This window comes from Dipodomys merriami, unplaced genomic scaffold (genome assembly GCF_024711535.1).
Source record: "Dipodomys merriami isolate MVZ:Mamm:240054 unplaced genomic scaffold, mDipMer1.0.p SCAF_4, whole genome shotgun sequence".
NCBI lineage: Eukaryota > Metazoa > Chordata > Mammalia > Rodentia > Heteromyidae > Dipodomys > Dipodomys merriami.
In genome coordinates this window covers 57371921-57397976 of record NW_027205603.1, presented here as the reverse complement: position 1 = coordinate 57397976, position 26056 = coordinate 57371921, and the positions used below count along the sequence as shown (strand labels likewise).

General features: G+C 37.3%; 1 protein-coding gene across 1 annotated transcript in view; it reads right to left on the bottom strand.

Moving 5' to 3' along the window:
- The window catches only part of Necab1 (N-terminal EF-hand calcium binding protein 1), a 145196-nt gene that overhangs the window by 29326 nt on the left and 89814 nt on the right, over window positions 1-26056 (bottom strand). Inside the window, exon 6 of the mRNA XM_069991034.1 lies at window positions 4563-4699. Coding sequence (XP_069847135.1) covers window positions 4563-4699 — 137 coding nt within the window. The remainder of the gene's footprint in view (window positions 1-4562; window positions 4700-26056) is intronic.

The following is a 26056-nucleotide window of genomic DNA, read 5'->3' as shown; positions in this document are numbered from 1 at the left end:
ACCATGGCTCAAGTGGTAGAGCACTAGCCTTGAGTATAAAAGCTCAAGGATAAGCTCCTAGGATCCAAGTCCAAGCCCCAGTACTGGCACATTAAAAATATAAAAGAAGAGCTAGAGGCAGTGTCTCAAGTGATAGTCATAGGAGCAAGCAAACCTGGTGAGTATGAGGCTCTATGTTCAAGTGCCATTATCAACAAATAAAACACAAAGGAAAAATACCAGAATGGATCCAGCTGAGTGGCATGTCTCCTCTTTCCTATTCATCTTCCTTATTTGAATGAGGGTATGATGCCTAGATCTTCTACTGTTTGGACCATGAGAGACTAGAAGATATGCAGTGAAGGTGTCTAAAAGGAAAAAAAGTGCTAGGAAAAATCAGTAGCAATACCATACTTTTCTCAAGCTGCCTTATCAGATGTCTTTAGTAGGAGAAAATAAGTCCTTAGGTGTTTGAGCCACTAGATAGATATAAAACTGTATCAGTCCTTTATCTCTTTATCTTAATATCAGTGGCACATGGCAAGCCATAATTGAGGATTTCCAAAGTTCTGTTATGCCAACTGCATTGCATTTTAGCCTGTCCCCTACCTCCTGAAGTTTCAGCTTTCCCAAAAACTTCCAGAAGGAGTTTTCTGTTCAATTGGCATTTCCTTCCTGATTTGGAGGGAATTAATACTTCCTTTTATCTAAGTATTCTTAATTCATTGTTTGGGGGGGGGGTCTGGTCGTGGGGCCTGAACTCTGGGCCTGAGCACTGTCCCTCAGCTCTTCAGCTCAAGGCTAGCACTCTACCACTTGAGCCACAGCGCCACTTCCGGCTTTTTTCTTTTTGCTTATGTGGTGCTGAGGAATCGAACCCAGGGCCTCAGGCATGCAAGGCAAGCACACTCTACCACTGAGCCAACTTCCCAGCCCTCTTAATTCATTTTTGAAGGGTTTAGGGAAGGAGCATAAGAAATAACATATACTTAATCTTCAATCTAAGTAAATCTCCCTGTGGATCTTCCTATGGCATGAAAATCCCATCTCTCGATTAGCTTTGGTGGTCAAAAGAGCAGGTTATTAGATCAGAGATTCTCTAGGTTCAAGCTAAAGAACTATGCACTGTCTGAAGTTTTAGAATCACTTGTGGATGAGAGTAAATCCTTCCCTTATTTCTGTGGTAGATGGTTATTCAAAAGAAAAAAAAAACAACTTTTGAGCCCAGAGAGAATCACTCATATCCCTGGATATAGTTGAAACTTGGAAAACAGATCAAAGTTGGTTATTCCATTATAAAAAAGAAAATTTTCACCTAATTAAACTGTGTTCCCAGAAATGTAGTTCATGAGGAATAGGGGTTTATGTAAGAGGACAGGGGTTCCCTAGAGGGGGAACTTCAGCATCACATAATGATTATTATTGTCAATGGTTATTAAGTTCTTTCAAAAGACATGAAATTGAAGTAGCTCCCTCTCAGTTAATTTGCCAGGTAGATTCCACCTGAAAATCTCACCTCAGTGCCACTGCAACTGTCCAACCCCCTCTCTCTCAAATTGCCATTTTCACATGAATGGACAGCATCATTTTGCCCAACAGGGCATGTCTGGCTCATTATTTCAGGATGAACGATGCTCTGTGATTCTTCCCTGAGGCTTGTAGATGGAATAGATGATGTCTCTAAATTCGCTGTGTCCCCATGAGTCTTTGTATCCCTGTGATTTTACAAATACTAAACCCCAGAGCAATGTTGATATTGAAGGGGAAGCAAGATGATTACAGCCTGGGGAATTTTGATGAAACCTGGGGAATTTTACTGAATACGACTCAACTGTGTAGAGCATCATGGAACCTTCCTTTATAATAATAAGATGGATGAGTTTTTGGATACATTGCTTTGACCTCTCCCTCCTTGGCCTGTTCTCTTCTTCCTCAGATCTGTATTACCTACTATTATTACACTAATTTTCCCTATGTCTTGGTTTCCTTACATTATTCTTTTGTTGGCAATCATCAATAGAAATTGATGATGGAATAAAAGAAATTGATGATGGAAGCAATCTCCAATGCCTCAGTCTATATTTCTGTCTATAATTCTAAATACTAGACAGATAGGCTTCCTTATTGTCCCAGGAGAGAGGAGAACAATGAAAAGTCTTTTCCTCCTAAGCACTCCAAGTCTAATGAGACATGAGTAAGTGAGAGGCTGAGGTGAGTGGGTTTGGATAAAGACTGCAGTGGGAGCACTTGGTGGTGGTGTGGAAGGCCTGGGGCAGTGAGGGCTTTCTAGGGAATGTCTTGTCCAGTAACCAGACAAACTCAAAAGAGAGGCAAATGAGGGGTAGGAAGCATGGCGTGGGCAAAGAAACTCATCCTTTAAAACAGAATGTCATTCTATCACTCAAATTCATCATGGAGGCCCATGACAAGTCTTTTCTCTTTGGTCTCTTGATTGACATCGTGGGAAAGGAACAGCCTTCCTCTGTTTTCTTTGGCTAGTGAGGGCCTAGTTCTCTCCACATATTGGTTTAGGTGGCCAGTAAGTAGGAAGTGTGGCTCTGGAAGGGAACACATGAGTGTAAGCTGGAGCTAATTTATGCTTCAATCTGGTTCATCAGAGATGAACCAATGGAGAGTGTGGGTACAAACCCACAGGGGTATTTTTTCTATTTACTTGTTTAGAAATTTACTGAGAAACCAATAAGGAGAAGTGTCACAGAATTGGGGTGGTGTTTGGGTATCCTTGGATGTTTTAGTTAAATCTCATACAAAATGGTTCTCTGCAGTGGCATCAGACTTAGAACAGTTTCCCTTACTTCAAGCTGTTTTTGAGCTAGAAATCTGGAAGTGAAAGGTTCATTAATTCTCTTAGTGTTTTTCACTTTTCTTGAATTCTGTGTTACTGTGCTCCTTGTCATTAAACACAGCTGCTGTGCAGCTGTTGGCAGCAATCACAAAGTTCAAGGCTAGTCTATAGCCCAACACAAAGAAAAGTTATTCATTATTTATTCACTCTGTGGTGGCAAATACATAGCTTAAGTTTGTAGGAGATGACTTTAGAAAAAACCTCCAAAGTGCAGGTAAAGAAGGGGAAGCAGAGGCTTTTCTGAGCTGCTTCTCAGGTGGCAAATGCTTGATTTTGAAAAGGGAGCATTCATTTTATTTTCAGAAAAGCTAAACAAAAGAACATCCAAAGAGGTGTCATTTTCCCATTAGGAACATCAACATCAGTTTCATTGTGCTCTAAGATATTTCTGGTATCTTCTGCTCCAAGCTGAGGAGTTGGGTTGTTGTTTTTCTAAAGCTAATTGTTACTTTGCCATGTAATAGGGAATCGCCCAACAAAAGAGAATACCAAGTTTGAAATATGCAGAATGATATACAGATCCATTGAAGGACGAATCTCCGTGTTCATCAGCTGCACACACTCATTAGATTGTGAAATTACAGGCTTTTTTGGTGAAAACTTGGTAGTGCCTCTCTCATTTTGACGCTGTAAACATATGGTTGAAAATCCCACTGTGTTTTTGTAGATGTCCTAATAATTATGTATCCATTAATTTGTTTAGGGAAATGGTCCTACAGAGTAGACTATTACCAGTTTATTCAAAAAAGCTTATCATGTGCTTTTTATAGTTTAAGATGCAAAAAGAATAGATAAGACACATCTACAGGTCTAAAAGGACACCTCAGCCAAAAAATATCTTAAGAGCAATAGCTCTGCCAGGCTCTTCTTTATCTTGCTGGTTATTAACAAGGAGAACTTAACAAATAAGCCATCTGTTGGTTAGAATTATTTGGCAATACAATGCACACATTCATAATATTACTACATGCCTTTATTTAAATAACTCTCACTACTTTTCTTTGTAGTTGGACATATTTGTTATTGAATTTTGAAATCTTTCCTATAATTCACCTTTCTCCTTCAAATAAGTAGGCTTATTAAATTATCAAGTCTCCCCAATATGTGTAGATGCGCTTGGCCATAAGGTACTTTGTCATCTCATTTCTGCACTTTCTAATTATGTGTAGTTATAGGAGAAGCACAGGTATCATAGAGAAATACCGCAAGGTGGATTCCGCCTTCTAGCCACACTTAATCTTTCACTCTTCTGAAATCCATTGGAAATTGTTCCCCTTTCTTCAGGATATTTGTCCTTTGGGATATTGCAATATAGTTTTAGTGTCCATGTTTTATTTATAAAATACACATTAGCCTCTTTTAGGATTAGCATCATATTAAATGTATATTAATATAATCAATCTAGTACTTTTAAAGCTTAAATTTTTTTGGTGTCACTGTGGTTTGAATTTGGCCTCATGTTTTCTTGGCCTCATGTTGTCAAGTTACTTAACTGATACTGTCTTTTAAACACTTCTCCACCTACTAAATTCTTCATTAAAGTTTAGTGAAAATTAAACTAAGCATAAGAAAAAAAGTGAGGTGGATTATTTTTAGTGGAATCCTCTGACATTTTCTTTTTATCTGTTAGTCTTCTTTTTTTGTTTTCACTAGTTCATGTACCAGGTCCTTTAACTAATTTGCTATGAAAATAGAAATGTATGAAAGCATCAGTTGCCTTTCTTGACGGGTTTGCTCCTCTGTAGTTTCCATAGCACATTCCAGGGAATTCTGCAGCGACTGTAGCTGATTCAAGGTCTCCTTCAGTAAAAAGCGAGTGACAAATTGTTCCAAATTGGAGGCTTCTTGATAGTCCTAAAAGTGACAAAACAAATACAGTTAGAAGTATAATAGAGAAATATATCTAGGAACAGATTTCCCCCCCATGGACTCTCCAATCTCAGACTAAACCTAGAAAGGGAGAGTGAGGAGAAAAGATGTGTGGTAGAGCTCTCTCCAACTACCAGAAGTTGAGGGAAAGAATTGCAGAAATCGTTAGAATATATCATTTCTCACTGCATTTGTCTCAGATTAGGAAAACAAACCCAGAAAGTAGGAGAATTATGGAATCGCTGTCTGTCAAAAACAAAAAAGAAACAAATAGCTGGATGTAAAGGACTGAAACGTGACTTTGTTTCTTCTGTTTTGTTTCATGGACAGGCATGATACGTTTTTTTCTATTATTATCACCAAAAAAGCAATCACGTTTCAACTATTGGCTTAATTCCCTCTTGACTTATTTATTATGCTTGATCCCCTATTATGTTGAAGCTGGAGAAAATTATGCATAGTTAGTTCTTTTAAAATTCAGAAAATGTTAGGCTTAGAATATTGAATCAGCTTCCGAAATCAGCTCATGTCCCTCCTCTCTCAGTAACTTTACCTAAAGGTCTAATGTTTAGCACATCTCAGCAAGGAAATGCCATTCATTTCAATAGCCCTAGGTCTTCACCGAGATCCTCGTAGATTTAATAGTTGTACTTGCCAAGTTCTTCTAGGCAGGTAGAGTAAGCTGTGGATGGTACTATCTGCCATCCTGAACTCTTGTGGAGATCAAGGAAAAGAGCCAGAATGAAATGGTACTGAAACTACTTTTTTAGGTCATCTGACCAGCCAGATGAATCTGATTGGATAGTCTTTGTTGGGAATTATATATTCAAGCTCAGCCAAGGAAAAATTTTCTTTGGTTGTGTCCTTAAACAAAAGATTCTTTTTCTTGGTTGAAAATTGAAAAGTGAAAGGAATGAGTTTGACAAGGTATTTTCATGTGTCACAATGTGCTAGGAGACTTGGGACATGGTTGTCAACCCAAGCACACAGATTTAATTATTTAATCTTTCTGAGTCGTGCTTTTTTCACTTATAAATCAGGCTAAGCCACTCAATCTCTTTAGTTCAGGACAACATAAGAAACTTTCTAATCTACCATATCTAATAGACTGATATGAAAATTTAAAATTATCTTTAAACTTAAGAAAGTAACTGTAACATGAAGCATTATATTCTCAAACAATCATAAGGATTTTGGATAAGCTAAATCAAATTTAAAAATTCCCTTCTGCGTTTTTTCCGCAATACTTTGATCTCATGGTTTGCAATGTCTTGGCAATAAAAACTTCAAAAATTTATTTCTCCATGTGTTTTTTGAAAACAAGGAAATTTTTTCTTCAGATGGAAAGCAAATATGTTGGTGGGCAAATGCTGTGTTTGATTTCATCTCTACAGTTATTTCCATTTTGCCAACTCATATTTTTAAAATAAAATTTATTAAGATGAAGACAAAACATAATTACACAGTCAGAGAATATGCCAGCTACATTTGCATCTCAGTATACACTATGACTAATTCAAAGCAAATGACAGGACGCTTTATACCTGTTTGTAGACAGCAATGAAAAGTAAAAGACGTGTACATTCATTGAGCAATGAAATGGCATGCTGGCCTTATTCTTTTCTCAAAACATTTATTTTTTCAAATGTTAAATATTTGTCATTGTCACATCAGAGCTAGAGAAAGTAGTTTTCTTAAAAGCCAATTTAAAAGTCAGTCATTGTAATTGAATTTTGGTCTCTTAAACAGAAAGGTCATATCTTATATTTATATCCTTCAAGGTCCCAGAGTAGATATGCATTCAATACCTGACTAATTTGCAGAATTAAGAATATATTGTGCCAGGCACAGGTGGCTCACACCTGTAATCCTAGCTACTCAGGAGGCTAAGATCTGAGGATCTCGGTTCAAAACCAGCTGGGGCAGGAAAGTCTGTGAGACTCTTAACTCCAATAAACCACCAGAAAACCGGAAGTGGTGCTGTGGCTCAAGTGATAGAGCACTAGCCTTGAGCTGAAGAGCTCAGGGCCAGTGCCTAGGCCCAGAGTTCAAGCCCTAAAACTCACACACACACACACACACACACACACACACACACCACACGTGTGTGGTGTGTGTGTGTGTGTGTGTATATATATATATATATATATATATATATATATATATATAATTGTTCCTTGGCACTGATTGCTTGCACCTGTAATCCTAGCTACTTAGGAGGTAGACATCTAGAAGGTTGTGGTTCAAGGCTAACCCAGGCTAACCCAGGCAAAAATTTCAGAAGACCCCACCTCAACCAGTAGTTGAGTACACAGCATGTTCATGCCATCCCAGTTATTATTGAAGCATGGTTGGATTATATTCCAGGTTGACACAGGCAAAAAGTGAGAACCTATCTGAAAAATAATCAGAGCATAAAAAAACTGGAGTTTGTTTGATTAACAGCTGAAGCCCTGGGTTCAAAACATTAGAATCATTTAAGAAAGAGAATTTGTTGTATTGCTAGTATTCTATAAGATATTGCTGGTATTCTATTCTAGTCTGATAAAATTTCAACTGATATTTAAGGAATGTTAAAATCAGATCACTAGCTATTTCATTATTGATCCATCATTGGCCTTTTGGAAAGTTATTTTGTGCTCTCTTCTACTTTCCTTTGATGAAAGTTTGTAATCCCCACTAGACTGTCTGCAGTTAAGTAATACCACAATTAGTTGAGTTGATATATTCCATAGAAATATTGATACCTTCACATTGAGAGGTAATAGGTGAGATCAGGCTCTGGGGAATTTGTTTTTGGGTCAGATAGGAAGGGATTTTTAAAATTTTTTTGTAAAAATAATATTCAGAGGGGTTAAAGTTACATGAGTAAGGTAATGAGTACATTTCCTATAGAGCATTGTTACCTCCTCCTTTGTTTTCCCCCTACCATCCCTTCCCTCCACAACTCCCCCTCCCCCTGCAAGTTGTAAAGTTCATTTTCAACATAGTGTCTTGTACATGTCATTGTTACAATAGGTCAGCTTGTATCCTTGTGAATTATTGCCTCTTGGTGATGACGGGGAAAAAAGAACTTGATTTCTGATATTTCTACTTGTTGTTCCTGGCTCTGTTCCTGGCATCTGCATGCACAGCCTCTCCTCTCCTTGAACCACCATTTATCCTCACAGCATAGGGCATAAATTTCTCCCCTTTTGAGTGTTCCCGTAACATCTTTTCCCTAGCTAGGGTAAATAATTTGTCGTTTTATTCTATATTCACTTAGGTGAACCATTCCCTCAATTTAGCTTATGTTTTTAATTATTTATTTTCTATTTTATTATTATATTATCTTAATAGGTCATGTCTTATATTTCTACCTCCAAATATCCCAAACAAAGCCTGGCTGACAGGTGCTGCCCATAAATGATTAGAACACTTGAGGAATGACATGAAGGTGCAGGAGGGGGAGCCCTGAGCCCTGGGAGTTGCTCTTGAGGCTCAGTCACCAGCTGACACCTTGCTTCTAGATTAGTTTGTGGACACTCCTGCCCAGCTTCCCTAGTCATGTGGTTGGGCAATAAAGGGAAATACAGCTTTACTCTTAGCAGACTGTGTGTGTCTTCCTTTTGTATTCTGGACCATTTGTTCGTCGTCTTCTCTTCCTTTACTCTGGATCCCAAGCTCGGGGATGGCAGACCCAGATGGGCACAGATCCAACCTCCCCTTTCCTTTTCTCAGATATGAAGCAGATGTTCCTTTGGAAGGCAGTGGCAAAAGAAGCAGATGGAAAATTAAATAGATAACAAGCCGGGAAATGTCAAGCCTGGCCCTTTTATATTCTCCATAAATGTGTTCGTTGTGAAGATACAAAAGGGGATCTTTCACTCTCAGCTCCCCCCCAAAACTGGTATGTTGGCTTCAGGCACATGTTCCTTTCAAGCAAAGCCTGGAATTTGAAAGACTGGCGGAAAGGGCTTCTACTGGTCTACTAAAGCGAGGAAAAGTATATGTGAAGCCGATACTCAGTATTCAGATTCTTCTTTGACACGGCCTAGTGGTTCATGGCTGGCAGAGAAAGATATGGGCAAATGAAAGTTGAAACAGTAAACTTCCAAGATCCCAATAACCTCCATTCAAGAAACTGATTATTATCAGTTACATGAATCATTAGGGGAAAATTTTTTAACAAACGGGCATAAATGCTTCTGGTTTTGCTTTTGGTAAGCCCACATGGAAACATTTCAGTTCTCATATTTTCCTCTTGTGGAGCTTTCACAAAAAGCTTAGATTCATTCAGTTTAAAAAAAATTGCAGTATTTGTATCATGGTACTTTGAAAGTTGGGTTTCTCAGAGGACTGCTGTGCATCTTAATTGTAGGATGAATTTTCAAGAATCAAGCTCTGCCCATCTGCTTGATGGAAGAGTGGAGATCTTAGTTATTAACACACCATGAATCATCTGAGTTAATTAGGAAAATCAGAGCATTAGATTTCCCTGTTTATGTTTGCTCCATTTGTAAATGAATCAAGCCAGTGACATCTTGTCTCAGTGTCTTCTTGTTTAGGAGGTTATATACAATCATATTTGGCAGGGGGTACTGCTTCAATCTGACTTCCCATTCAACCCCCTGCAGTTCTTGCCATTCTTGTGTGAGGCATCTGTGCCAGCTTCTATAACAGGAAAAAAAATCACTGAGAAGATAAGGTTATCTCTTTTGAAACTTTCCCCACATGGTGTGTGCATATGTGGACACTAATTACAGCATAGCTTTTGAAAACTTTGGAATCTTCACATAAAAAGAGATAGAAAGTATGTCAGTGTGTGTGTGTGTGTGTGTGTGTGTGTGTGTGTGTGTGCGCGCACGCGCACGCACGCACGCTAGCTTACACAGGTTACCTATACCCTACTTTACAAAATATTCTTAAGTTTCCATTTCAAATAGAATGTTTCTTTTATTCCAAACTGGAAGAATATTTATATAAAATTGGAGGCTTAAAAATAAAAAAATAAAGAACTGGTCCTTATCAAAGTGCCATAAAAATGGACTGAGGCTAACTCCAGATACATTTTCAGAAATCATAGGTGGCAAAACAAGGGATCTAAATGATTTCAGATTGCAGATTTTCGGGGATGAAGAGAATTATAAATTCAAAAGTTGATGAGATAGAAGACAACGTTATAATTTAGAAATCAAATATTATTAGACAATAAACATATTAGAAACTTTGAAATAAGAAAATGAGATGAATTATATTATTTAAAATTAAGGTCTGGATCAACACATTCTACCATAAGGGATCCTCCTGGAGTCGTCAAGAGTTTATTTCTCTGGCTTTTTCCCCCGTCTCCTTCTATTATGCTCTCTCACCCCAGGAGCATATGACCCCCACCCTGCACGTCTTCCTCTGAAGCATATTCCTATTCAACTGTGAAAAAATTCTCCTCAAACAAGTGGGGTTTTAAGAACATTTGCATGGGTAACACAGTGGGGATATTTACAGGATCATCCCAGACCTGGAGATCCTGGCCATACTCCTAGTCATCTCATAGCAGTGTGGTGATTAAGACTCTCACCTGAAATGTGTACAATTCTTGTCAAATATTGTTACCTTCTCTCTCTTGTTTTCTTCTGCTATCCCCTTCCCCGATTCTCCCCCCCCCCCAGTTGTGAAGTCCATTTGCAACAAAGTGTTTTGTGAGTATCACTGTTGCATTGGTTTATCCTTGGTCCTACCATTTCTATGATTCCCCTTCCCTTCCCCAAATCACATAAACTTACATACAAGACAAAAGGCACAGAAATAAAAAACTAGGAAAACATAAAAAACTAAAGAAAAAAGAAATAACTGCACACGTTTTGACAAGAATTGTACTATGTAACTGCAACCCCTCTACACATCGCCTTTACAATAAAAACAAAACAAAGGATGTTCAAAGTTTTATGACACAGTTTTTTTCCTTGCTTATGTGTCCTTGCCAAGACGTTGTTGTTATCTAGGCTGACTGAGCACTCCAGGTTATGTACTTCTTCAAATATAGCCTGCTTTGTCATCACCTAAAGAAATTTATTGGTATCCTTTACAATATCATAATTGCTAGACCAAAGCTAGTAAAGTATACAGAATTTAAACAGGCTGAAGATATCTTAATTTGTGCCAGGCACAAGTTTCATTTTTTTAAAAAAATTCTTGCTTATGACTAAGCAGAAACCAAGACAAATATCTTTATTTGGATTTGTATAGTAATTTGGTAAAGACAAATACATATGAACATAGTTTAAAAAAGAATCTTATCCGACTATGCTTAAACCTAAGTTCTGATTCATGCTGTGCTAATTGATAGCTATGCGGACATAGAAAAAATGTTCAACCTTTCACAATAATTTATTTTTATTTACTTATTTTCCAGGTCTGGGACTTGAACTCAGGGCCTGAGCACTGTTCCTGAGCTTCTTTTGCTCAAGGCTTGAGCCACAGCACCATTTCTGGCTTTTTATGTGGTACTGAGGAATTGAACCCAGGGCTTCATGCATGCTAGCCAAGCACTCTACCACTAAGCTACATTCCCAGCCCCTTTATTATCTTAACAATGCATAAGAATAGGTAGAACAAGCTTAAGGTTTAAATAAAGCATGTCAAATAAAGTATGGTGCCCAACTTATGGTTCTGCCATTAATATTATGGAGGAAGAATATTACAATTGTAATGGATACATTGTCAGCTCAAAATTCAAAACATCTGGATTTGTCTATTGGGATAACATTATATTAGAATTGCTGCTAGGGTGAATGTTGAATTGGTGTTTTGTATATGGTAGAGTCTCCAAAGAAATTAATATTCTTGAATTCTTTGCCTAGATATTTGCTGCTACACATCTTCTTCATTGTTTTCTCAAAAATATATACCTTCATATTTTGATTCATTGCTATATGTGACTCATGGAATTGTCTTTGAGGAGTGCTACCTTACAAACACAGAGTTCAAGCCCAGCACCAGTGGCTCACATCTGTAATCTTAGCTATTCAGGAGGCTGAGATCTGAGGATTGTGGTTTAAAGCCAGCCAGGAAGGAAATTCCATGAGACTCTTATCTCCAATAAATTACTCAGAAAAAGCTAGCAGCAGTGCTGTGACTCAAGGGGTAGAGCACTAGCCTTGAGCACAGAGGCTCAAGGACAGTGTCCAGGCCCAGAGTTCAAGCTCCAGGACCAGCAAAACAACAACAACAACAACAACAACAACAACAACAACAACAAAACAATTCAACTGCAAAATGAGACAAGAAGCTTTTCTGTTCTTGACTTGTTTCTCATTAAGGGTGTCATATGGAATATAACTTCTAAACCTACCTAGCTGTCCTGCAAAAACAATTCCCCCTGTCTCCTCTGAGAATTGCTGTTCAGGCCCCTCTAGAGTATCTTATTTTGTAAAAAATTTCCATACTTTTTAAGCCTCTCACTTTACTCCTTTTCCTTTCTTTCTTCCAAGTTTGTTAGATACATATTGGCTAAAATTTCTTCTCTTCTCCTCAAGCTGGCATGAGTCCTGCTTTATTCATCTAGGCTCAGTTCCTTTTTCTATATCACAGAAGTGTGGACACATTATAAAACAATACAAGGATTTTTGAAAGTCCTGAATTCTACACTTAAGAGCAGACAAAAAAAACCCCAAACCAAAACATTAGCTAAAAACCACAACAACTCAGTAGACAACAAACACAAGCATGCTTGAGGACAAGATAGTAAATGAACCAAATATCATGAGTAAGGACAAAATCACTGAGAGCTACAGAATCTACAGGACACGGCATCGCTAGAAGGATAGGAAGAGCCAAAGGTAAGTGATGTGAAATAACATCAATTATGCCATAGACCTGTGGATAAGAGAACTCCAAATTAGCCAGTGAATGCTCACTACAGTAACAGTAATAGGAGATGTAAATTGCAGTCAGGAGGTATTTTCTACAAAAATTGCTGAATATAAAAAGGGGAGAGCATAAAATTCCTACCAAAAAAATAAAAAGTTAAGACCTAACACGGCTAGCTGTGTGGAGTCCCTGGAACCCCTGAAATCAACCCCGCCACCCACCCCAGGCATTGTTAGGAGACTGGGGAGAATCTGTTGGAGTGGGGATCAGAAAGGAATTAAACAGTGTCACAGAGACAAAAGACTCATAAAAAGTCTGGGACAGGTACAGGGCAGGGACATTGCAGAAAGAAAACTGCTTTATCAACTGTCACATACCATTTAGAGGAGGTTCTTGAAGTAAAAGAAAATCTGAACCTTCAAATAATTTGGGAAACATATTTCAAAAAACAAACAGTGGAAAACTACTAAAGCCAAATTCCATAATAAAATAAAATACCACAGACAATGGAAGCATATCAGAAAGAAGGCCCCCCAAATGCAACCATATATTTACAAATGAGCTAAAAGACTAGAAAAAAGATAAAGAAGTAAAAAAGGCAACGTATATCAGATAGTTTAAATAAGAAATGAAGTGACAGAATTTAGAAAAGAATTAGAAATAAAAAATAGGATTTCAGAAAATATGTGAAAATTAGAAGAAACACAACAACAAATAAACTTATATAATACCTTAATAAGAAAGATGAAAAGGTGAATTTTTTTTTTGCCAGTCTTGGGGTTTGAACTAAGAGCCTGACATTGTCCCTGAACTTCTTTGTGCTCAAGGCTAGCACTCTACCACATGAGCCACAGTGCCACTTCCAGCTTTTTCTGAGTAGTTTATTGGAGATAAGAGTCTCACAGACTTTTCTGACCAGTCTGGCTTTGAACCATGATCATCAGATCTCAGCCTCCTGAGTAGCAAAGATTATAGGCATAAGCCACCAGTGCTCACCTTAAGGTAAAACACTTTAAATATAAAAAATAGTAGAGAAAAGATGCAAAGATATTTAAGAGGAAGTGAAGAACACTGAAGACAAAAAATATTCAACTAACTGACAATGGAATTCCTAAAGAAACATTGAAACTAAAAAAGAACAAACAATAAACATTTAAATATATTAAGTATGTTTTCTACAATAAAAGATTTAGTATTAAATATTAAAAGCAATCTGAATATGTGGAATATCAACAAATGTGTCAAGATTTTTAAATAAAATTACTGTATTTTAATAGATAAAAATGCTTTTTTGGTCAGCTGTAGGCCTTGAACATGGGACCTGGACCCTGTCCTTGAGCTCTTTTGCTCAAGTCTAGTGCTCTGCCATTTTGAACCACAGCTCCATTTTCATAACATAACTCAAAACAAGAAAATAGATGATCACAAGACTTTCTTCAACAGTGTATAAAAGAAAAAAATTGCAATGACACATTTAAGGTTTTTCCAATGGGTCCAAGGATTTTTATATATAAAAAACATTGTTTCAAAATGGAGGTCCTCCCACATCCCCAAAATCTAGCAACATGGAAGAACCCACATAATACTGTTAGCATGAGCTCATTTCAGGAATTTGAAAACATGTGTTTCAGATGATCAAAATGAGGAGAGATTTCAACATACAGGTGCTAAGCAGAGGCAAACTACAGAGGTTTAGAGACTACATATTTAGACTTTGTGAACAAAGGGACGCTTACTTTGCCATTTGAGTAGGAAAGCAGCCAAAGATCATTTTTAAAGTGGTCTGGTTGTGTTCATAGTTCACATAGAAGATAGATAGTCAACAGAGTTTGGCCAGTCACTATTGTTCCCTGACCTCTCATTTAGCACTGAACTGCCAACATCAGAACAGAGTCACTCCAGCTAGGGGTGTGTCTCAAGTAGTATAGTAAATGTGCAGGGCCCTAGGTTCACTCCCCAGTACTGCAAAACAAAACAACCACAAGAAATAGTATGTGATCCCTGATTCTTGATGAGACAACACATTACCAGGCATTCTAGTCAAATAAGCTTGGAATTCATACAGCAGTGTAGGGCAGGGATATGTGTCCACCTGTCTGTAAATATTGCATATGGACATGTGAAATACCGAAGAGAAGTCCCTTTGAACAATGAAGATACCCTAACAATAATGAATGACAGGAATATAAAAAGGTCCTATCTGAGTTTAGGGTACTGATAGGAGAGAGAAACACACACAGAAAAGGTGACCTTATGGTCAAAATTCTTCATTTACATCTGTCAAAATGAAACAGTAAAGTTAGTTGCATTGATTTGATTTGGGAAACGAGTAGAGGATGAGGGTTAGTGATAAATCTGATCAAGACACATTGCGTGTATATATGGACTGTCAAAATAAAATGCCTTTGTATGACTAACTAATATTCATAAAATATGTAGGGAAAAAACCTGCTAAAAGTTTAGGGGAACGTGCTGAATCTTATGTTAAGAAAGAGATGAACAAAGTGGGAAACAAATTCAATTTTCTGCCATGGATAAGTGTTGGCAGTAGAACCATGAGATGGGCTGAAAAACACAAGTCTCTTTGGCAGGCAGTAAGACAAGAAAATTTGTAAACACTTCCAAATTAGCAATTTTACCACCTCTCATATACTATTTCTTCAACTGCTGGACTGAATTTCTCTGGAGTGTAATATAGAATCAAATGCCACTGTTTTTTCAGTATAAAACGCACAAAGCTGTACTTGTACATGAATTGGATCAAATTTATTTTGTTGGTGTTTATAATAAAGCATCACCCAAAGTTCTTTCCAATAAACTCATTGCTTTCTACCTTACAGACATTTTCTTTGAATACGACATTTAAGCTCCAGGAACAGATATGACAAAGTTTAAATATATGAGGGCACAGGGTAAGAGTCTAGCAATCTGATACACGCCCCTCCACCCATAAGCAGTGTATGTGTCATTTGGATACTGGTATTTTAACCAGTCCTATAACAGGTTAAATTAATATGCCAAAATTACTGAATTTGTCAGAGACAAATGCATTTTCAACATACTATATACAATCGCATTACTTCCAAAGACAGAATACCTTTCTCTTTGATTTAAACACATTCTGAGACTTGAAAATAATTTTGCATTAAATATTATAAGCATTTTCAGATAGGCAATGCCTGGGAAATGGTAGATATTTTTCAAATACATTAGTACTGACACATTTTAAAAACAAGTTATCATTGTGGCCCATTTATAAATAGACATCAATATATATAACTTCCTTAAAATAATAGCCAAGAATTTTTTTCCAGTAGGAGTTTGAAAACAACTTCATCATTCTAAGATGCAACATTATTTTGGTATTTGGGTTTTTGGTTTGTTTGTTTTCGTGCCAGTACTGGGACTTGACTTTTTTGCTCTCAGCTGGTATTCTGCCACTTGAGCCATGTCTCCAGTCCATTGTTTTGCTGATTAATTGGAACTAGGCTCTTGGAGACTATTTATTTACAGGCTGGTTCAAATCTGTTTCTCGGATCTCAGCTTTCTGAATAGCTAGGATTTTAAGAGTGAGCTAGTAGCACTCAAGTATTGTGCTATTTGATAAATATTATAGTTTTTGGATCTGGAAAACAAAATTCAATATCAGAAAGTCATAACATCTATGCTATGAACAAGATAATAACACTGCATGCGTTGTCTCAGATCCAACATCAGGAGGAACAGACAGTTAAGCAATACTTCTGTTTCCTGGGTAGCTCTCCCACACTGGATAAGAATACAAGTATCCTTTTTCTACTTCTCCTATCACAACTTGTTTAAAATACAAATGTTTCTGGATCATTTCTATTCTGTGTTAAACACCCCTGGAGCAATAGAAGATCTAGTCTCCTGAGGTGTAGGAGAAAATTTCTAGCTTATAAAAGCTGTACCCTTAAGGATATCTTGAAAGGCAAGCTTTTCAGCCCTGAACACAAGTAATTAAAATGGAAAGAAAACTTCATCTCGATTGCAGCTGAATTTCTATTTAGAACAGCAAGAAGGCAGTATAAGTTGTTTTTTTAAAAAAAAACAAAACAAAACAGTTTTCTTAAGCAGAGAAATATATTGGCTTTAGACGTTTGCTTCCCCCCACCCCCAGGAACGTTACAGCCTTTAGGCAAAGGACTATCAAAGCTTATACTGAAACAAATACCTTGAGGCTGCTAGGTATTCCCAATCATTCAACTTTTTTCTTTCATATTTGAGATGGCTTTCTGTGTTCTATATTGAATCAAGCACTCAAAAACCTTAATCTTGAAAGACAAACCTTAGGATCTAACAGAAACAAATATAAGTCATAACCTCAGTACCCATCAATCTATTTCATCACTGATATCAAAACATTCAAAATATTTAGAACAATGAAAGCACATTTATGTTCCTGAAATTGTAACATTCATGAAAAAAACAATTCAAGGAATGTGTGGAACTTATTAATTCAATTATTGTATAATAACAAAAAGCATATTTTGACTTGGATCCTTTGAGGCCCAGGCTTTGACATTAAGGGAAGTGGAAAAGACTAAGGCAGCCTTGGGATCCTGATAAGGATTTTGATTTTTTCTTAACAGAAGTATTCATTTTAATCAGAGGCTTAGATTTTGCTCCTTTGCCATGGCAACAGATATAGAATCCTGTACCTGGAAGGTTACAGTGATAATCTTCATGATGCTCACTCAGACCTGGTGGTAATGATTTAGTGTTGGACTAGAATGAACTAATTTGAGTATTTCTACTCACTTCCTAATATTTCCTGGTGCTCATGTGAATAGGATTTTATGTTGGATTACAGGCTTGACCATTACTTCCTAGCGTGGCTTTACATGAGCCCATCAACTCTTGTTTTCACTTCCTTAAATCTACAAATTAGAAACATCAGTTTCTATAAAATAGAAATATTAGTTTCCATCCCAGAATAGACTAAGCTTGGGTTTACGTGTTCATTTAGAGCTGAGTAAGAAAAAGAGACAATTTTCCACTTCCTTCTATAAAGGAACTCTTTCATTCCCACTCTACCTTCCCCTTGTAGCTAGAGAGCTTCACCAATGATTCATAGTGGAACTGAAGTACACAGAATATGTCATTCTGTTGTGTGCATCCTGCTGTTGCATGTGACCCTTGAATCCTCCTATCCCCAAGATCAGCTGAGCTCTTGAACAACTACTTATTTCCTTAATAAAATGAAGATAATAAGTCTAATAACAAAAATGTAGAAGCACTACGTAGACTCCTCGAGACAAAAAAGGAATAGATTCAGTGTTCATGTGATGTCTCTACGGTGCTGCATTAAACACTGGCATTCTCTCTGAGGCTCCTCTTGAGTACTCAGTGTTTGTTTAATGATACTTTTTATCCTTACATGTTTGTTTATTTGGATCCTGGGAAAAAGGAATATTGGGATCTCCTTTTTTACACATTTTCCGTCTTGGAATTTATTTCTAGGACATACTAGAAGCTATCAGATTTAGCATCATTACAATGTTGGTTTGGGGAGCAAGAGCTCACCTGTAGTATGAGCTTCCTATAACAAGGAAGGCAGCATATAAGCCTTTTTAGATTAAAGTAGGTTATAACAAGTAAATGCAAAAATGAAATGTGCAATGAAATATTATATACATCAGGTACAAGATTTGAACATTGTACAATCTAGATGATTTGTTTTGGGTAAATCACTATGCCTTTCTGCACTTCTTTCTGCTTTGAAATTTCCTATCCAGCTCAGATAATTTCTGAATCCCATTCTTTTACTCTTATTAAGATTTTTGGCTACCTTCTGTGATATGGTTGAAATGTATTCTCTAAAAGTTCGTATGTTGGACATTTTATTGCTAAAGTAATGTTGTTAGTAGTATTTGGAGATGGGACCTTTGGGAAGTAACTAGGAATAGATGAGGTCATGAGGGTGAGCCTTTCATGAGGTCAATAGCGAATGGTATTATAAAAAAAGGAAGAGAGACCCAAACTATGCACACATTCTGTCCTGTCTTATGATACCTTCTGCCATGGCATGACACAGCAAGAAGGATACCAGCTTCTGACATTACACCCTTGGTCTTTCTTTCTAATCTCCAGAACTATGGGCCATATAGTCTACTCTTTATAAATCACCCAGACTTAGCAACAGAACAGATTAAGACAATTGATAGTTATTTTATGACCAGGACTTCATTTTTCTTTTTGGTTCCCAAGGATATTTGCTTTGAAAAACATGTCAAGACTGAATTCCTTAATGGGACACTTTATGAATTTGCATGTCATCCTTGAGCAGTGTCCATATCATTCCAATTTCAGTAAATGTGCTACTGAAGAGAGCACTAAAGAGTGAACTTTTACAAATAGAAAAACCTTTGAGAGTAAGAGAAATGGGTCTCAAAGATGCTTTAATATTTTTCCCATGTTCGTAAAGCTCTTTGAGGTATAAGTATTCAATGTAGGTGTGAACATGCCCCAAGAGAGAAACTGCCATAAAATCATGTACTTCTCAGGCCAGTGGCAGCAATTACACACACATCTTGGGTTCCTCTGCAGAGTCCAGGCTGAAGCCTGAAGCGGTTTCCCACCAGTTTCTGTGTAAGTTTGAAGTTCAGGACCTGAGTCACTCTGCCTAATGTGGAATTCCACTTACGAGTAGTATGCTCCAAGATACCCCTGTGGCCTAAACTTTCTTCAAGGATCTTTCTTTCTACCCAATGCCCATGTCATTTCCATTCTCAGGTAGCAGACATGCATATACTCCAAAGGTTCTGCTTATGACTCCCTTTTTCTTCCTCCACCCTCCCTAGGCATTTTTCCCAACCCAAAATATTATGCAATCTTCATTCTATCTTGTTTTTTTTTTTTTTACTGTCCAGATGATTTGAGCAGAATTTTCACTTTACAAATATATGTACCTGTCAGAGGAATCTCAGTTGAGATTATATAAAATTGAGATAAATAAAATATTACTGGAGATTAAGACAAAGCTGAGAAAACTAGATTGTGGACCTACCAGGTACCAGTTGCTAGACTGTGAGAGTACTCATTGGAGTTAGGCTAAAAGACTAATGGAGTGGGCACTGGTGGCTCATACCTGTAATACTAGATACTCAGGAGGCTGAGATCTGAGGATTGCCTTTCCAAGCCAGGCCAGGCAGGAAATTTGATGAGATTCTTATCTCCATTTAACCACCAGAAAACAGGAAGTGGAGTTGTGGTTCAAACTAGTAGAGCACTAGGCCTAGGCCCTGAGTTCAAGCCCTATGACTGACCAAAAAAAAAAAGATTAATGGAGATAATATATGTTCTATGGCTAGGATAGAGTAAATGCACAATAAACAGCATCTCTCTCTATGAATAAGAATTATATTGGGTTATATATAAGTAGTAGAAATATGGAGAGTTAAAAATGATGCAGAGAACCTGGCAAAAGAAGATAAGAGAGCATAGTCCAAGAAGAAAAGTTAGGAGGAAATCTTTGGGAGATGTTATTTTTTAAAAATCTTTAGAACTTCTGAGTTTCAGTCCTAGGTGGCCTAAACATTGAGTTCATTCTTTTTTTTAAAAGCTCTGTGGTTTTACAAGGCTCTAAATGGTTAATATAACATATCTCAATAGGAGGACACCAACATCTGTTCATAAGTTGTCCTATTTTAAGTTTAAAGTCTAGGCATAGACTTTAATTTTAATTTGGATTGGGGATCTGAGTGATGGTAACTTAAGATGAGAAGTCTTAGAGGCAAGGCTGGGTTTCTGTCCCTACTCTCACAGGGTCTGACAGTTGGCTTTTCCTAACTATAAATGCAGAATGAAAGTGTTCTTAACTGTACTTATGTTAATACACTTGGAATTCATATCTTCTACCTCAGAAGAAAATACAAACTAGAGCTAGGAAAACATCTATAAAAATTACAGAGGATAAACAGCTTGTAAAGAGATAATAAACAGTTAATCTCATTCTGCCATAGTCAATATACAAAGGAATTATTCTGGAAGCCAATTGATCATTCCCAAAGCCATTTCCACCATCTGTCAAGTCAGCACTGATTTACAGGAATCAGTTCCTGATTATTCTTAGTAAATGATGCCTGCAAATGAAAACATTTCCAATTCATTGTGTACCAGCACACTTACCGCAAACATATTGGTCATAAGAGTGCTGGTTTTGAAAGGTTCATGAATGCATCAACAACTTCCCCAGAGTATGAGGGGTTAATTTTCATTTGTCTACATAGAGTATACTTCTGTTGCTCTTTGAAATGCAAAAAAAAGTTCTTGAAGATTTGGTAGAATTCTATTTTTAAAATAGTAGACAATATTTCTCCATTGGTAAAATATACAACGTGATGCCTTGTAAAGCAAATAGCTCTATTACCATGTCATATATAACAAGACAATCATTATAATTCAATCTTCTTTTTAAACCATTGGGGAAGATATGTTTTAAAGGTTGGAATTTTTCAGAGTCTAGAAAAGTAATAGCACACTAAGATCTAAAGCAATATCTTGTTAATAACCATACTGATTTTATTTTACAGAAAAATCATATATTTTAAAATAGTTTTCTACCAAATAGATTTTGGTATTATGTTTACCGTGAACACCAATGACTGAACCAAAGCATTTACTTTTCTGAAGACCTAGGTTTTAGAATTGCAGATAAGGATTGCTGAGACAGTAGTGAATTTGTATTCCAACTACCTACTTAAAGAATCCTCACATAGCTTATAATGGTGGCTGAGTTGCCAAGAATTTAGTATAAAATTGAAATAGACCACTTTTATTGCTGGTTTGTACCTCATCTTCAATATGCCTTTTAGGCTACATAAAATATTCTATATCACACTTTGTCTAAACAGAGTAACTTGAAAAAATGATCTATCTCCTGAAGAAGGATCAGCTCTGTGAGCTTTTGCTTTACATGAGGAGGTAACAAAGAGAGTGGAGAGCAAACCATTAAAGGAGGGAAAGGGTCCTTCCAGCTACAGTCACAAGCTAATTCCAGCCAGTGCTTCTCTATGGGGTCCTTTCCTAAGGCCACAGGCGATCTCCACACAGAAATCCTCCCTGAAAAGAGGTTGGAAATCAAACTATTTTGCTTTAAACTTGTGAGGTAGAAAAAAAAGGTTCACATCACTTCTTAATCTGTTTTTGTTTCATCAAATTGATGATGACATTTGTACCAACTTAAAAAAAAATCCCTGCCACACAAGTGATTAGGGTAGTAGGGAAGCTGGGTGCTGGTGGCTCATGCCTGAAATCCTTGCTACTCAGGAGGCTGAGATTGGAGGATCGAGGTTGGAAGACAGCCTGACCAGAAAAGTCCCTGTGAGACTCTTATCTCCAATAAACCACTCAAAAAATGGAAGTGGTACTGTGGCTCAAGTGGTAGAGTACTACTAACCTTGAGCACAAACAGGCTCAGGGACAAGAGCCCAGGCCTGAGTTCAAGCCCCACACCCACCCTCACCACCAACGAAAAAGACAGTAGAGTAGCCACTACTCAAAACTTTTTTATTGAGGTATCATTGATGAGAAGGTGGGGACAGATGTTTGTTCCCTACTATTCTCTGGATACCTTACACTAGGGGTGGTGGCTGTTCCTTATGAGTCTATGAAATTGGGTTGAGGAAGGACCCACCATCTATATACACAACTTTTGTTTGGCTTTTCAAAAGACACTTCTCAGCATTGAGATGCTCCCCCCCTCCCGATCACCCTGTTCCAGCCCCGCCACCCCACCCCATCTTCTCTTAAGGATTCAGAGGCATTGGATTCTGCATAGGAGCTATTTATAACACAAGGTACCACATACTGTTCGTGCAGTATGTGGTAGGAGTATATGTTCTGTCACTGAAAATGATCTGTTTTGATCACATTAATAAGAAGATGGCTGACTAGCAGTTGTACTGCTTTTTTCAGTAGTTTCCCTATATTTTAATGAATTAATTTCAGTTGAGGTTTGATTATTGTTATACTGACAGATATTTGAGCCTCCATACCATTATATCTCTCTCTACCCAGAAGAAGCTATTTGGATAACTAGTCAGGGAAATGCATGCATCTCTGTATATTTGCCAGACTGAAAAGTTTTCCCAGAAACAAGCTTATGGACTTTAATTTAATTTCCATAGGTCAGCAGAAGAATGTATCTTTGCAGTGAAGAAAAACTTCAGGAAGCATTCGGGTTTATTATCCACTTTGAGAAGTTATCTGAACGGTAAAGTTGAAATGCTTTATCTGGAAGGTCAACATTCTGAACATATATACTATTGGATGCTTTGGAGAATGTTCTCCTCTACTTTATAAAACAAAAGGTTTTAGTTGTTGTCCTAAGAAATTATAAATTCTGTCTCCAAAATGTATCAAGCCACATGTGTAGCAATTGTTTCTAATAATAAAGACCAAAACTTGAAAATTATTTTTGGAAGTAAAAAGTTAGCCACTCTTGCTTTGCTTCCCTTTCAGTGGCCATGTGCAATGCTAGATGTATCACATACATTTTATCTTCACAATATTTTAGAAAGAAAGTATTATTCATAGCTGACAATGGACAAAGCAGAAGCTAAGAGGTTGTTAATGTAGGGCTATATGAGCCATTAGCATAGCTAGTAATCAAATCAAGCTTAATATGATCATGAGCATTATTCTTTCCAGACTTAACTTTGCATGAATCTTGATTTGTGTAGTTTGGGGAGTAGGTTTTCATATTTCACTGTGTAATAGGAATATATTCAAAACTGATAAATAGAAATAGATTTCACTCATGTTTAATATCATGTTTAGTTAAAAAAACAAGGGTTTGTTTAGCATCTCTATAAGAATATACTACTAAATGTATGATCAATCCACGTTTTAGAATATTTATGCTTTATATGACTTTCTTTTTCTCCCTTGCTCTTTAGATTATGAGCATGAAAATGAGGCTTCTGTTTCTAAGAAATTCTAAAAATATTACTCACCTGCGCCCACCATGTTCTGCCACATTATAATCTTGGTAGCAGTTCTCAAAATGTCAGAACAGAAGATCATGAACTGATGATGTGTCATAGTTAAAACTGTCTTGAAGGCAAGTTCAACATGATGGGTGAAGGAAAAAAGCCCCCCGGGGAGAAAACTTGATGCTGACCTACAATTTTTAAAACTCGACTCCCTTCCAAATAGACTTAATTGTTTGAGAGCTGTGATTAACATGGCTAGTCCCATTCTTCCCCAACCCCCTCCAGACCACCTCAGATGGCTACAGAATGAATCTTGTGGAGGAATCTGTGTGTATTCAGCATCAGTGGAATTCAGGCAGGCTGGATGACACAGTTTTTGCTTCATGAGTTGTTGAACTCAGAAACAGCATTTTGTCCTTCTAGATAAACAACCATTTGAAAATTTTGAAACAGTCTTCAATTAGTAGAAACTCTGTGAATCTGCTTCTGCCTCCCTTCTCCCGGCAGCCTTATAGTAAGTACCCATTTTGCCTTTTCATCCTCTCTAGATTTAGATTGTGGTCACTGAGCCCTGTCACCTCCAGCTTATTCATGATCAGCTATTACCACAGCATATCTTCAGTTCTCCAGGGAGCAAACAAATATTTAAAATGTGTCCTGAGTGCCTTAGCACTGACAGGCAGTCATTAATGATATCATGGTAATATTTTGTATTATTATTCCATTTCCCATCACTGCAACAAATATTTGAGATAATTTACAAAGAATAAAAAGTTTATTTGGGGGGGCTCAAATTTTAGTGTTCTCAGCTATGGTTGGGCAGACACATTGCTTTTAGGCCTCTGGTGAGGTAGCAGCAAGTGACAGCAAAACTTTCACCTCATTGCTAAGAGGGGAGAGAGAAAGAGAGAGAGAGAGAGAGAGAGAGAGAGAGAGAGAGAGAGAGAGAGAGAGAGAGAGAGAGAGAGAGAGAGAGAGAGAGAGAGAGAGGAGAGAGAGAGAGGAGAGAGAGAGAGGAGGGAGAGGGAGGGAGAGGGAGGGAGAGGGAGGGAGATGGAGGGAGATGGAGGGAGGGAAGGAGAAGGGAGAGGGAGAAGGAGGGGGGCGGGCAGGGTTTGGATTACACTATTCCTGATGATCTGAAGACCTCTAACTATATTTCATCTCTTAAAGTTTGCTTCATTACCTCCTAATAGCTTCAGAGCCTGGTGTCCAAACCCCTGAAATACGGGCCTTTGGAAGATATGTCATATCCAAACTATACATATTTCAATGGAGTTGGGGTAATGGACAAAGAGTGAAATGTGCTATGGTAGAAATACACATAAGGTGCTTTGAGAGCAGACAATCATCTTTTGTAAGATCAAGAAAGGGTTTCCAGGGAAAACAAATTTACTCTAAGTTTTATAGTATCACTAGGAACAATACAGGACCAGTCAATGAATGTCTGGAGCTGAGAGGAAGGATTTGGGAGAGGCAGAGAAGAGCTATCTTCAACGAAGGCACCCATGGAAAGGCCATGAGGAACAAGTGAATTATATCTGGGCTGAATAGTATAACAGCTAAAATGATATAAGGGGACTAGAGATATAGGCAAGGTTACCAGATAAAGGGAGGGCTCAGGTTTTAATGAGACTTACTAGTTCTGAGCAAAAACTACACGTTTTCCTGAAGGTAACGAGGAATTATTACAAAATTTTAGGCAGAAGATGTCTTTTTTGTTGTTGTTTAAAACATTCTTCATATCACAGGGTGGAGTTTAGACTATAAACACTAAAAGCAAAACACAGAAGTAATATTATTGGCAAGAAATCCAGTCTGAGTAGTGGTGATTCAGCCTAACACAGCTCAGAGGCTGGGTTGAGAGGAAAGAAAAAGGATGGGAGCAAAATTAAAAAGACATTATTCGGATTGAGTGACTGGTCACACCATACAGGGTAAGGAAAGAGAAGAAACAGGCAAGGGTTTGAAGACAATACAAACATCAAAATGTCCTTTTATTTGGGTCATTTCTTTTTGGTTTAAAAGATTTCTGAGTCAATGTAATATCATTTATAACACTGTACAAAGTACAGGGGACATTTGGTAGGTGTGATATTTAATGATTCAATATTATAAAAAAGGTAGAAATGGAAATATTGCCAAACATTTACTAAAATTAGATATCATTATTGCCTGTGAAATAACCCCTCACCCACCTCAGGTTCATTTAACTAAAACACCAGGATTCAGTATAACATAAAAACATTGCATAGGAACGTGAGGAAGAGAGAGCAGTAAGCTATGTATTTTGATGGTCATGACAGAACAAATAAAATTCTTACATGAATATTTTCTGAGCATCTTATATTGCTTCTATTTTCTTTTCTAATAGAAGCCGAATATTCTTGGCCTTTCGCCACTGTCCTTGGATCATGCAAAAATATAGTTGAACTGGAAAGCACCCAATGCAAAAACTTGGCTTTGTGTTTCTTATTTCCTTCTGCAACTTGTCAAAAACCAAAAAAGAATCAGATTAAGAGTGACAACTTTTAAA